Here is a 9,956-nt window from a genome sequence, read left to right on the forward strand (position 1 = left end):
CGGACATAGCGGCATTACCACCGCCAAGCCAATCTCTCGCCCTCGGCTTGACCATGAGAAATCTCACTCACCAATTCGCACCTCGACGTCGAGCTTCCGGCACCAAGTTATTTCAACACCGTTCCTCGAGGCGCCAATTGGTTGGAATTGATTAAATAGGAAGAGCTATAAACTTCAAACATTCACGATGGCACGCAAACAAACCACCTCAACCGCTACCCGCAAGGCTAAGCCTACCGCTTCACCGTCCCCAGCGAAGAATACCTATCTGTTGGCGTATAATGCACTTTCAGCGGCACTCTGGGCGGGCGTGCTGTATAAGACTGTTACCATTGGGGCCAATGAGATCGCAACTGCGCAGAAGAGCGGAGTGTTATTCAATGGAAACACTGGAGTCGGGGGAGTGTTGAAAGGCCTAGGCTCAGGACGTGTGTTTGAAGAACTGGAGACCTATACGCGATTGACGCAGAGTCTTGCGGGGTTGGAGGTACTGCATAGTCTGCTTGGTACGCTGCTTTGCATACCCTCTATTCCTTCTTAGCTAACTAGATGTTGGTACAGGCGTTGTGAGAGCACCCTTTCTCACTACATTGATGCAAGTCGCATCCCGCTTCCTCCTCGTCTGGGGCATCGCATACAACTTCCCGCAAACCACTCAGCACAACCCCGCATACTCCACCATGCTCTTCGCCTGGTCCTTCACTGAGGTGGTGCGGTACTCGTACTTTGTCTTCAGCCTGTCTGGTGTCGGCGTGCCCAAGCTATGGACGTGGCTGAGGTACAACACTTTCCTTGTCCTCTACCCCCTCGGCGTGTCGAGCGAATGCTGGCTGGTTTACAGTGCCATTCCTCTCGCTAGTAAGATTCGACAGGAATATGGCTATGCCTTGTGGGCTATCCTCGCGATTTACGTCCCTGGCATCTACATCTTGTTCACGCATATGCTTAAGCAGAGGCGGAGGGTACAGCGCGAGACGAAGCGGAGCTTATAAGAGGTGGGCATGATAAGAGTGGGAGGCGAGCAGTAGTCTTCAGACCACAGCATGTGGGACGAAAGGAAATTCGACGTGGAAGGGACCGGAGCAAGTAGCCAGTGTACGATATAATGACGTATTCAATCGTCCTTCAAACTCTATTACCTCGATCTTACGTTAATGTAAACCTTCAAATGATCCAGACAACGTGCAATTCCGCATATGCAACGTTGGGGTAGCTATTTCTTGAACGCTCGACAACCATGCTGTTCCGACTATCAACTGTGCTTCTAGCGGGTGAGTAGGTTGTTGTATGTTCTCATATCTCCCGATACAATGCAAAGTTGTGACTGCCTGCTCCAACTTTAGATAATACACAAAGCCAGACAAGGATACCGTATCTAACTCAACTCAATACAAAGTGGCGAATGGTTTCTTAAAGGTTATGATTTATGTGCTTTCTCTTCTGCTCCTGGTGTCGAAATGTCGTCAGTGATCGAAGAATGACAATACTCCTAAATGACCTTATTGGGATCATCTTGTTTAATTCTAGAGAAAATCAATAGCTGGAAAATGGCCGCGCGTAGTGTAGAGGGATACACAATAACTCCAAGGTTAGGCAAGACACCAACTGGTGTGCATTTGTCGCCCCATGGTCCGCTAGTGTGTGCTCAGTAAGGATCGAGGGCAGGACTAGCCGCTTATCGACACACTATCTGCAAACTTCACGTCTTTACCCTCCTACGCTATCTCCACCAAGTCTATGTATAGCACCCACGATGGCGCAAATAGGCTTGTTTTCAATGTAGCCACCCATGCAAGGACACCGATCTTTTCTCTAGACAGAAATGCGTTGACGAGTCATACCCTTAGTCCCTTGACTACCGTCTCATATGGGCTTACTTTGAACATGAAGACCTTGGGTTTGGGTTTAGTACTAATCACAATGTCCGCTGACATTTTAAGGCTGTACGCCATAGTCTTGGCCACAAGATGGTAGAGTCTTGTTCATGTCGTGTTTTCTCGTCTTCTTTGTCGCCTTGAAATATCCTGACATGACTCAGGCCTCCACATGGTCGTATATTGATTGTCCGAGACAATGAGAGCCTTTGCGCGTGAAAGCGCGGGCCCCTTGCTGCTTATGTTTGGTCAAGTAGCTGCACTTGTCCCCGGTAGGTATGGCGAGGTGAATGGGCAGTCCTCGACATCGCATATCTTGAAAAGAGATCATACCTTGTTGGAACCACGACAGAGAAGAAAACGTCAACCGCTCCTATTGTCACCGAGTAGGAATCCCATCAGACTTCATTCCATCTTGATTAACTAGTGCCGGCGTATCTCAGTTCTGGGAAGGTAACGACGGACCGTGGTCTAGCTTTGGGCTCCAAGTCAGCAATACATCGCAAGAACTTCGCGTTCTGCCCTCAACAGCTTCGTCTTCCACTTAGGTTGTCTACGCCGATCCAGGATGCAATAATGTGCCAGTCACCTTCATCAAGGCTTTCAGGCGGCCAGGAAGATCGTGATACTTTGGCTGACGGAAACAAACTTCAGAATTTACATGAACCTATTATTCTTCCGTCTGCGTTCCATCGTTTCAAACTAACATTACGATATCGTACAGGACGACTTCACTCCTTGCCCCCTTCTTTCGGACCCGTCTGTGCGTTTCTCTCGCCCACGTCCAACGCCACTAGGAACCGGCTTACGCAGTTATATGCTGCCACTGTCGCAGTGATCTCCACAACTTCTTTCTCGCTGAAACAGTCTCTCACCTTTGCAAATATATCGTCACTGACCTGTACATCAAGCGTCATGGCGTCTGTATAAGAAAGTACTGCCGCGTGAGCAGCGTTGAGGATACCTTCATTCACCGCTCGTGGTGGAGAATTGAGTACCGCATTAACATGCGCCTCGGATACGTCTGGAGTATTTATGAGAAGATTGTTAAAGATGTAAACAGTTGAAGACGGGAATGTAGAAAAGTAAAACAGAGGGGAATGCACCTGGCGCGGAGAGTAGGATAGGGGAGTGCGATTCCCACTCATACCATGCTTTGTTTAGCACAGCGATGCGACATATTGCTGTCTCGCGAACTGAAGTTGAAAGACTGGTTTTTGTGCGAATGGCGCCGAGGAAAGAGTTCCTAGATAGTCGTAAGCGATTGTTTATGGGGTTTCACGTACATGGTAATGAAATTTCCCAAATAACGGAAGCAATCTGTTACACAAAAACAGAATATAAGTAATCACTTACCATCCATCAGCTACTGGTGGTGCATGTAACAGCGTCCGATCCAGTGCGATGAGCCCTTTCTCTCCCCGTCTTTGCTTGACTCGCTGGACGACGGCTTTATCGTCCTCGTTTGTGTATTCCGGAGGATCAGGAATATATGGAAGACGCATGATCTTAATCGGCTCTTGATCAGTATTTCGAAATTCCTTTCTTTGAATCAAAAGGTAGAAGGTGAACGGAGACTTGAGTCAGACGGCATTCGGCTGCGAGTTCGGAACGATTCCGGCGATGCCGAACAATTGGCAATCGAATCGTTTCGCTTAGCGTTATCGATAACGAGACTTTCATCACCACTTCGCGCTCTTACAACTTCTTCCCCACAACAAGTCTTCGCAATGGCACCAAATTCCAAACTGAACGCTAGGAGGAAGGCGAAGAGAGAGCCGGCGAAAGTGAAAGCACCGAACAGGGACGAGAAACCAGTCGCCACCACATCTCTTCCGTTAGAACTACAGCAGCTTCTTCTCACTATCTTTCGGAATTCTTTCGCGGAGCGGCTGGATTCAGACATCAACCCGCTGCTTCAGGAGGTGAAGGGACATTTGTACAATCGAGACTTCACGACTGCTTTCGGGAAAAGCGAGTATCTCGAGGCGTATGCGGCTCGGTGGAGCCCGAGCCGAGCTCTCGGTTACCTAGATGTGTTTTGGGACCTTAGAGAGCACCTGTGGTCTACTCAAGATGCCGGAGAGGAGGCCGACGACGAACAGGCGAAGATGAACAGGCGATGCAAAGTTGTGTGTCTAGGAGGTGGAGCGGGTGCAGAGATTGTCGCTCTCGGTGGCTTGCAGAAAATGCTTGCCCTTGCGAACTCTAATGACGAAGGAGAGGCCCAAATTCAACAGTTTGAGGTCGTAGCCACCGATATCGCAGACTGGACTCCAGTCGTGCAGAGTTTGGCGAAATGCATCACCACTGCACCGCCGCTCTCGAAGTACGCTTCAGCCGCTGCACAAGCTGCAAATGCCCCACTCGTCAACCCAGACAACATCGACATATCATTCCTTCAGCATGACATATTCACAGCATACTCCACAGATGTCTCTTCACGCCTCAAAGACGCAAGTCTCGTCACATTGATGTTCACACTAAACGAATTATACTCGGCCTCGATGTCCTTGACCCAGAGGTTTCTTTTAAATCTAACAATAGCTGTCCAGCCTGGGAGCCTCTTGTTAGTCATCGACAGCCCCGGTAGCTACTCTTCGATCACTTTGAATGGGGCTGAAAAGAAATATCCAATGCAGTGGTTGTTAGATCACACATTGCTGAAACAGGCTAGTGGCAATCAGAGAGAGCGAGGCAAAGAGGAGGAAGTCAAGTGGGAGAAAGTGAAAGAAGACGAGAGCCGGTGGTTTAGGCTGCATACTGAATTGCAATATCCAATCGAGCTAGAGGACATGCGAATGCAGCTGCATTTGTATCGACGACTGTAGCCAAGAATGGGAATGATTCCACAGTTGCCACCGTTCACAAGCTTCATTCCGTCGACTGTATCCTCTTCCTCAGTTTTGCGCCCCAGAACCATAATGCCAACGGTGCGAACCCACAGATCAGCCGAAGAAGGCCTATAGCAGTATTCCCCCACCCATATCCCATAACATTGTACATGTCCGGCGCGAAAAGGGGAAATAAGAAGGCAGTCATGCTACGCAAAAATTGCGTTGCAGCGAGCGCGCTACTAGTATGATCGGAATATGTATCCATAGTATACGCTTGTAGCGCCATACCTGCAAATTGCATCCCGAACGAAGCGATGAAGATGCCAACGTCGACGGCTATCCAGTGGACTCCATACTGAGCCGTCCATCCGTAGATGATGAAACCAATGGCGGCAATAAAAGCACCCGGAAAACTAAGTGGGATGCGATGTTCCGGTGCCAGCTCGCCATCCGGATGCCGCGCTTGCATACGACGGTAGTAACGGTCCATGATCGGTGCGCCTATCTGCATGCCAGCGACCTCGCCGAGCGCAACGGCGATGTAGTGCAGACCGCTTATTTCGACCGATTGCTGGTACTGTTTCGTCCATAGGCTCGCGAAGGTAGCCAAGACGATGTATAGAATGCCGTAGCTGATCGCCGAGATAACTCCTGTGATCTGAACGACGGGATGAAAAGCGAGCAACCGAATCGGACGGGTGAGTGCCTGACCCAGGATCGATATCAAGCTTCTGTCGACAATTTTGCGTTCGTGTTCGCTGTAGTAGCGCTGATCACCAGTGTCTTTGCGAAGTTTGGCGGCTCGGCGGGTTAGTATGGTTGGAGCGTACGTCTCGTGGAACGCAGTGAATGAGACAGCGATCATGACGGCCTGGAAAATCGAAGTTGACCAGAACATCCAACGCCAGGTTGTGCGGAACGCCATAAAGCCACCGATGATTGGACCTGAATGCGTCAATATTGAAGTCTGGGATTTTTCAGCATTGCAGATAGGCGACATACCAACAGCAGCACCAAGCAACGGAATGAGCATGTACATGCCCAACGACCGACCCCTTTGTTCGGGTCTCCACACATCACCCAACACCCCGCCCGCCAACGCATAGATACTACTCGCACCAAACCCTGCCAAGAATCTAGCCGCAACCAACACCTCTTTCGTCTTCGCAAATCCGCATACGATATTCCACACCAAGAACCAAACATTACTTGCATGCAGTATCGTCTTCCGCCCGTATACTTCGCTCAACGGACCAATGACTAGGGGTCCGAAAGCAGTTGCTAGGAGGTAGATAGATAGCGCCATGACTGCTTCAGTTGAGCTCATGTGTAATTCATGAGCGATTGTTGAGAGTGCGGGCGCCATAATGGTGCTAACCATGATGCGATTGAAGCCTGTTGCGGAGAGGACGTCGGTGACTGCCCATTTGCGGCCCGATGGCCAGTCTTTGGGATTGTCGACGTCGAAGGATGGGTCGAACGCGACAAGGTATGGATCCTCGACTTTCTGTGTTGGCGCCGGAATTGACGCGGGCACGGGTGCCATTTCAATGTCGATGGGTTGCGTGGCGGTGATCGCCTCATTTGGACCGCCAGCCGATTCACGACTATTGAGCGCCATTGCATGAAGACTATAGGAGAGTGAGGGAGATGCTTATCAGATCGAGGGTAGAACAAGGCTGTCTTTATACGGGTATGGCGGCGTCCAAGTGGTCTAGTCTTGTGCCGTTAAGTGGGTCGTGCTTATGGTGCCTAGAGGGCTTATCAGATCCGATTTCAGTCCGATATCCGCATTTTATTCCGAATTTATATCCGGTATTCCGCATTTCACATGCATTTGAAACCTGCTGGAAAGTTCATGAGATGAAATAGAATAAGACGTCATAAGATTCTGCTTGAACAAGTTCTATATGACCATCCAGAGGCGGGATAACCCCGTCCTGCAACAACCTCCATGATTCGTTTGGGTTTGCTGCGTAGTGCTGCATAGGCATGCCTTACGAAACGAAGTGTTGATTCGCTGTATATAAGTGCCGATATATGACGTCCACGTATACAGAGTATCGAGTACACAAAGTAAACGTCTCTCGACCAAAACATCCACAGGCGGGACTGGTCTTACTTGAGGCGGATGTGCTCTCTGCTGTTTGGACGAGTCTCGGTATAGCTCTCACCGGGGCTAATAGACGGTCGTATTATGTCCTGATGGCATCGGCCGTTGTTTGAGGTTGTTCGCATTGCATCATAGAAAGTATTTGCTCGACTCTTGTTCACTTCCCGTTCCCACCCTTGACTTCCGTTCGACTCCACCCTCGGTCGTGCACATGCGCTGGTTCCGGTTTATCCACACCCAGGGCTAATCTTAAGCTCGTACGTTGCAACTCTCTTGTGACAAGTATGCTCCGGAGGCTTTGGCCTTCCCCCACACTGCTCTTGCTTGAGCCCAATCTACTAGAATTGGAATCCTTCACAGTTTCGCAGAGCCTATTTCTTTCGTATCGACGGAGTAGAATGGCAATGAGCGGTACTAAGAGGAGGAGTATGACGATTGCAGCAACGATGCCGATAATGGCTGCAGGACTCCAGCCATCGTTGTTGGCGGCCCCAGGGTATTGTGCGGGTGGAGCCTGGGGTATGGAAGTTGCGGTTTGCTGGATATTGGGAGTCGGAGTTGATGTAGCTCGAGCAATTAATGTGATAAAAGACGTTGGAAGCGCAGTTGTTGACGACATGCTTATTTTGGCGGTCTAAATGAACGGCGCGTAATGTGCAAATGCTGAATTGCTTGAAATGACCGTAGTGTAGATGAGAAACCGAAAGGACTAATTGATGAGGTTCGCAGAGATGTGCCCTGTAAAGACTGTAATTCTTCGGAAACTTGAAACTAGAAGCAAAGGTTCGATAAGATCTGAAGGGATATGCTGATACGCAGTAGGAGGCCCCTCAATATGAATCACCACACACCCCAGAACAACAAATGGCCCCTCCTTCTCATTTCGATTACTCTGATCCCAATGCGGGCCCAAACTCCATCAACGCACCTGAAGGGAGCAATGTCGTGCAGGAATTGGTTCACGCTGAAGTAGCGGGCGTTTACACCTGGCCAATCACAGCACGCAGCGGCCATTCTGGTGTGAACGCGTGCTGAGCCGCACGCCACCGGATTACCTTTTGAGGAGGGATCTTTTCTAGAATTGTAAGGACCGGCCAATAGTCGTGAAGGCGAGTGTTAGTGTGCAGAAACGCCTGCGATTGCGCCTTTGTGGCCTAGCTGGAGGACCTGGGCGAGGCTCGCTGCATCGGACTTGGCCGAGCCACGCTTCTATAGGAAGGACAAGTAAAGCTGACTTCTATCTGTTATTCGTTAGGAGATTGACCGCTTATTCAGACTTTCATATAACGATACGCTGTGGTCATTCGCACATCTTGTTTGGGGGTTGAAACGCATTTATCAGATTCGTATCCCGCCAATAACCGAATGCCCCTCATTGTCCCAGTTGACGTCAAACAGCCCCGAACGCCTGCCTCCTACCCGCTCATCGCATTTTGTTGCCCGTTTCACTGCAAATATTATTACTCAAGGGTGCAGAAGCGAAAGTTGTTTCTGGCTTTCATCGTCCTCCATGCATCCAAATCTTCCTTCGTCATACCGCCCTTGTCCTTCCAATACCCGTTCGCAGTCACGTTGAAAGGCCAGCATAAGAACGCTGTGCGCTCGATTGCTACCTTATCCTCCTCCCTTTCCACTTCCTCGATCGCCCTGAACAATAGTTCCCTTAGCAGCCTTGCGCCTGCACCCATGTAGTAAACGTGTACGAGTAGCTCGTCAATGTACGTCGGCGCACTGCAGCCCGGTTTCATGTGGAATGGAAGATGCAGGATAGGCCATGTTGTTGGATCGCTGATATCCCATGTCTGGTTATCGTTTACTGGAGATGACGCGCACACTTTGACCTCCGATTTTGGCGGACTAAGTAGCTTTCCAAGCGCTCTTGGATGGTTGATCGGATCGACGTTGTGATTCCCACATGGTGGTGACGTTGTAAACTTGGTGGAACCTTCAGAGCTGCATCGATCTGGTGATGATGGAGATGAAGTTGATGGACTAGGAGTCTGCATTATAGTTGAACTACGTTTCAGAGTTGAGTGAGTACCACGGAGTGTGACTAGAGCTTGAACAAAGTGTATGCGATCGCTACTCTTATCGCAAGCAGACAAAATCCCTTCTCAGTGAAAGACGATTCCCTTAGTCTATCCGACCGTCTGTCGCAGTACAGGCTACGCAGTCTCCTTATGTGAGATTACTTGCACATGTTCTATCACTACGGTATAGATTTGCAAGATCTTTCGACCTAGGAGATTTCGATCGAACCCAAACTAGGGTGGGTTTCTTTCGCACACTCCGCCTGACGTTGGCAAATAGATTTTCTGCCAGATAATCACTAATATATCACTGGGGACTCTACAACGGTGAAATATGGAGTCGCTGCAGCAAGCACCGCTCGAAATTGTCAGCTCTGAGCTTCCGATCCTTCATTCTCCACATAGGCGATATCATTCTTAGCAGGCAGAGATAGACCCTACTGCTCTAGTCAATCATTACGCCCACATCCACCCATAACCATAGAGCCCTAAGGCTATGGAAGTCCGAATTATGGGGGAGCAAGCAGGTAAAAAGCACCAGTGGCTGTTTGTTATTTATGTGGGACACAAAATCATCATAAGTCAGGCTGAAGGGAGCATCATCTCGCAAGCTCCCACATAGAGAATATCCTTCTAACTATAGCTTAGGGTGATGCGCACCACGGGTCCTGGAACTATCTACGTCATCAAATGAACTTATCCGTGACCCCAGGTGGTCGAAGACACCAGTTGCCTTGAACATCTCATGATGGCAATACGGCTTAAGTAGACTTTATTGGCTTAAAAGTAAAAGAGATCCTTCAAACATAGATAGTAGCCAAAATCGCACCAGACTCATCAGTAGTCATCAAGAGCAGAAAATCGATATTTGGTACCATAGGAGAACGATGATAAGGTTTAGAACCATAGTTAGCGACCGTCTCGAATGCAGCCTATCCTAGAAGAAATAATGTAATTACAAACATCTCCGCACTTACAGTACTTTTATGGAACTAGCGATAGCTCAACTAGGGCGTAGGCGCTTTGGAAATTCTCTTAGGTGGAAGCCTCAATTAATTCTGCCGCTCAGTCTTGGACTGCGAGGTAGATCATCCCACGCCCA

General features: G+C 49.3%; 6 protein-coding genes across 6 annotated transcripts; 2 read left to right on the top strand and 4 right to left on the bottom strand.

Annotated features, from left to right (window-relative positions):
- The first annotated feature begins 71 nt into the window (after positions 1-71).
- On the top strand, positions 72-1,229 carry K460DRAFT_332074 (PTPLA-domain-containing protein). Its single transcript, XM_040930824.1, has 2 exons — positions 72-506; positions 562-1,229. Exons 1-2 carry the CDS (start codon positions 188-190, stop codon positions 990-992), a joined length of 750 nt encoding a protein of 249 aa, XP_040789827.1. The 5' UTR covers positions 72-187; the 3' UTR covers positions 993-1,229.
- Positions 1,230-2,266: 1,037 nt separating this feature from the next.
- On the bottom strand, positions 2,267-3,457 carry K460DRAFT_332079 (4-carboxymuconolactone decarboxylase-like protein). Its single transcript, XM_040930825.1, has 3 exons — positions 3,231-3,457; positions 2,981-3,120; positions 2,267-2,898 (listed from the first exon to the last, which is right to left on the bottom strand). Exons 1-3 carry the CDS (start codon positions 3,377-3,379, stop codon positions 2,606-2,608), a joined length of 582 nt encoding a protein of 193 aa, XP_040789828.1. The 5' UTR covers positions 3,380-3,457; the 3' UTR covers positions 2,267-2,605.
- A 147-nt stretch (positions 3,458-3,604) lies between these two features.
- On the top strand, positions 3,605-4,705 carry K460DRAFT_280152 (uncharacterized protein; the record flags this gene model as incomplete). Its single annotated transcript, XM_040928386.1, has 1 exon — positions 3,605-4,705. One exon carries the CDS (start codon positions 3,605-3,607, stop codon positions 4,703-4,705), a length of 1,101 nt encoding a protein of 366 aa, XP_040789829.1.
- Positions 4,706-4,748: 43 nt separating this feature from the next.
- K460DRAFT_277187 (MFS general substrate transporter) lies at positions 4,749-6,257 on the bottom strand (the record flags this gene model as incomplete). The annotated part of the gene is made up of 2 exons (XM_040928168.1): positions 4,749-5,656; positions 5,714-6,257. The coding sequence occupies 2 exons, from the start codon at positions 6,255-6,257 to the stop codon at positions 4,749-4,751; spliced, it is 1,452 nt and encodes a 483-aa protein (XP_040789830.1).
- Positions 6,258-6,502: 245 nt separating this feature from the next.
- On the bottom strand, positions 6,503-7,619 carry K460DRAFT_363366 (uncharacterized protein). Its single transcript, XM_040932800.1, has one exon. The coding sequence runs from the start codon at positions 7,441-7,443 to the stop codon at positions 6,982-6,984; it is 462 nt and encodes a 153-aa protein (XP_040789831.1). The 5' UTR covers positions 7,444-7,619; the 3' UTR covers positions 6,503-6,981.
- Positions 7,620-8,284: 665 nt separating this feature from the next.
- K460DRAFT_402633 (uncharacterized protein) lies at positions 8,285-8,830 on the bottom strand (the record flags this gene model as incomplete). The annotated part of the gene is made up of 1 exon (XM_040936547.1): positions 8,285-8,830. The coding sequence occupies one exon, from the start codon at positions 8,828-8,830 to the stop codon at positions 8,285-8,287; it is 546 nt and encodes a 181-aa protein (XP_040789832.1).
- Between the last annotated feature and the right edge of the window lie 1,126 nt (positions 8,831-9,956).

Source organism: Cucurbitaria berberidis, assembly GCF_010015615.1.
Source record: "Cucurbitaria berberidis CBS 394.84 unplaced genomic scaffold K460scaffold_2, whole genome shotgun sequence".
Classification (NCBI taxonomy): Eukaryota; Fungi; Ascomycota; class Dothideomycetes; order Pleosporales; family Cucurbitariaceae; genus Cucurbitaria; species Cucurbitaria berberidis.

Bases quoted from the DNA above. Each gene is read 5' to 3' on its own strand.
- K460DRAFT_332079 (XM_040930825.1), bottom strand. From the start codon at position 3,379: ATGCGTCTTCCATATATTCCTGATCCTCCGGAATACACAAACGAGGAC. The intron at 3,121-3,230 runs GTAAGTGATTAC...ACGACTATCTAG, and splicing joins CCACCAGTAGCTGATGGATG to GAACTCTTTCCTCGGCGCCA. The intron at 2,899-2,980 runs GTGCATTCCCCT...TAAATACTCCAG, and splicing joins TATCCTACTCTCCGCGCCAG to ACGTATCCGAGGCGCATGTT.
- K460DRAFT_363366 (XM_040932800.1), bottom strand. From the start codon at position 7,443: ATGTCGTCAACAACTGCGCTTCCAACGTCTTTTATCACATTAATTGCT.
- K460DRAFT_332074 (XM_040930824.1), top strand. From the start codon at position 188: ATGGCACGCAAACAAACCACCTCAACCGCTACCCGCAAGGCTAAGCCT. The intron at 507-561 runs GTACGCTGCTTT...ATGTTGGTACAG, and splicing joins GGTACTGCATAGTCTGCTTG to GCGTTGTGAGAGCACCCTTT.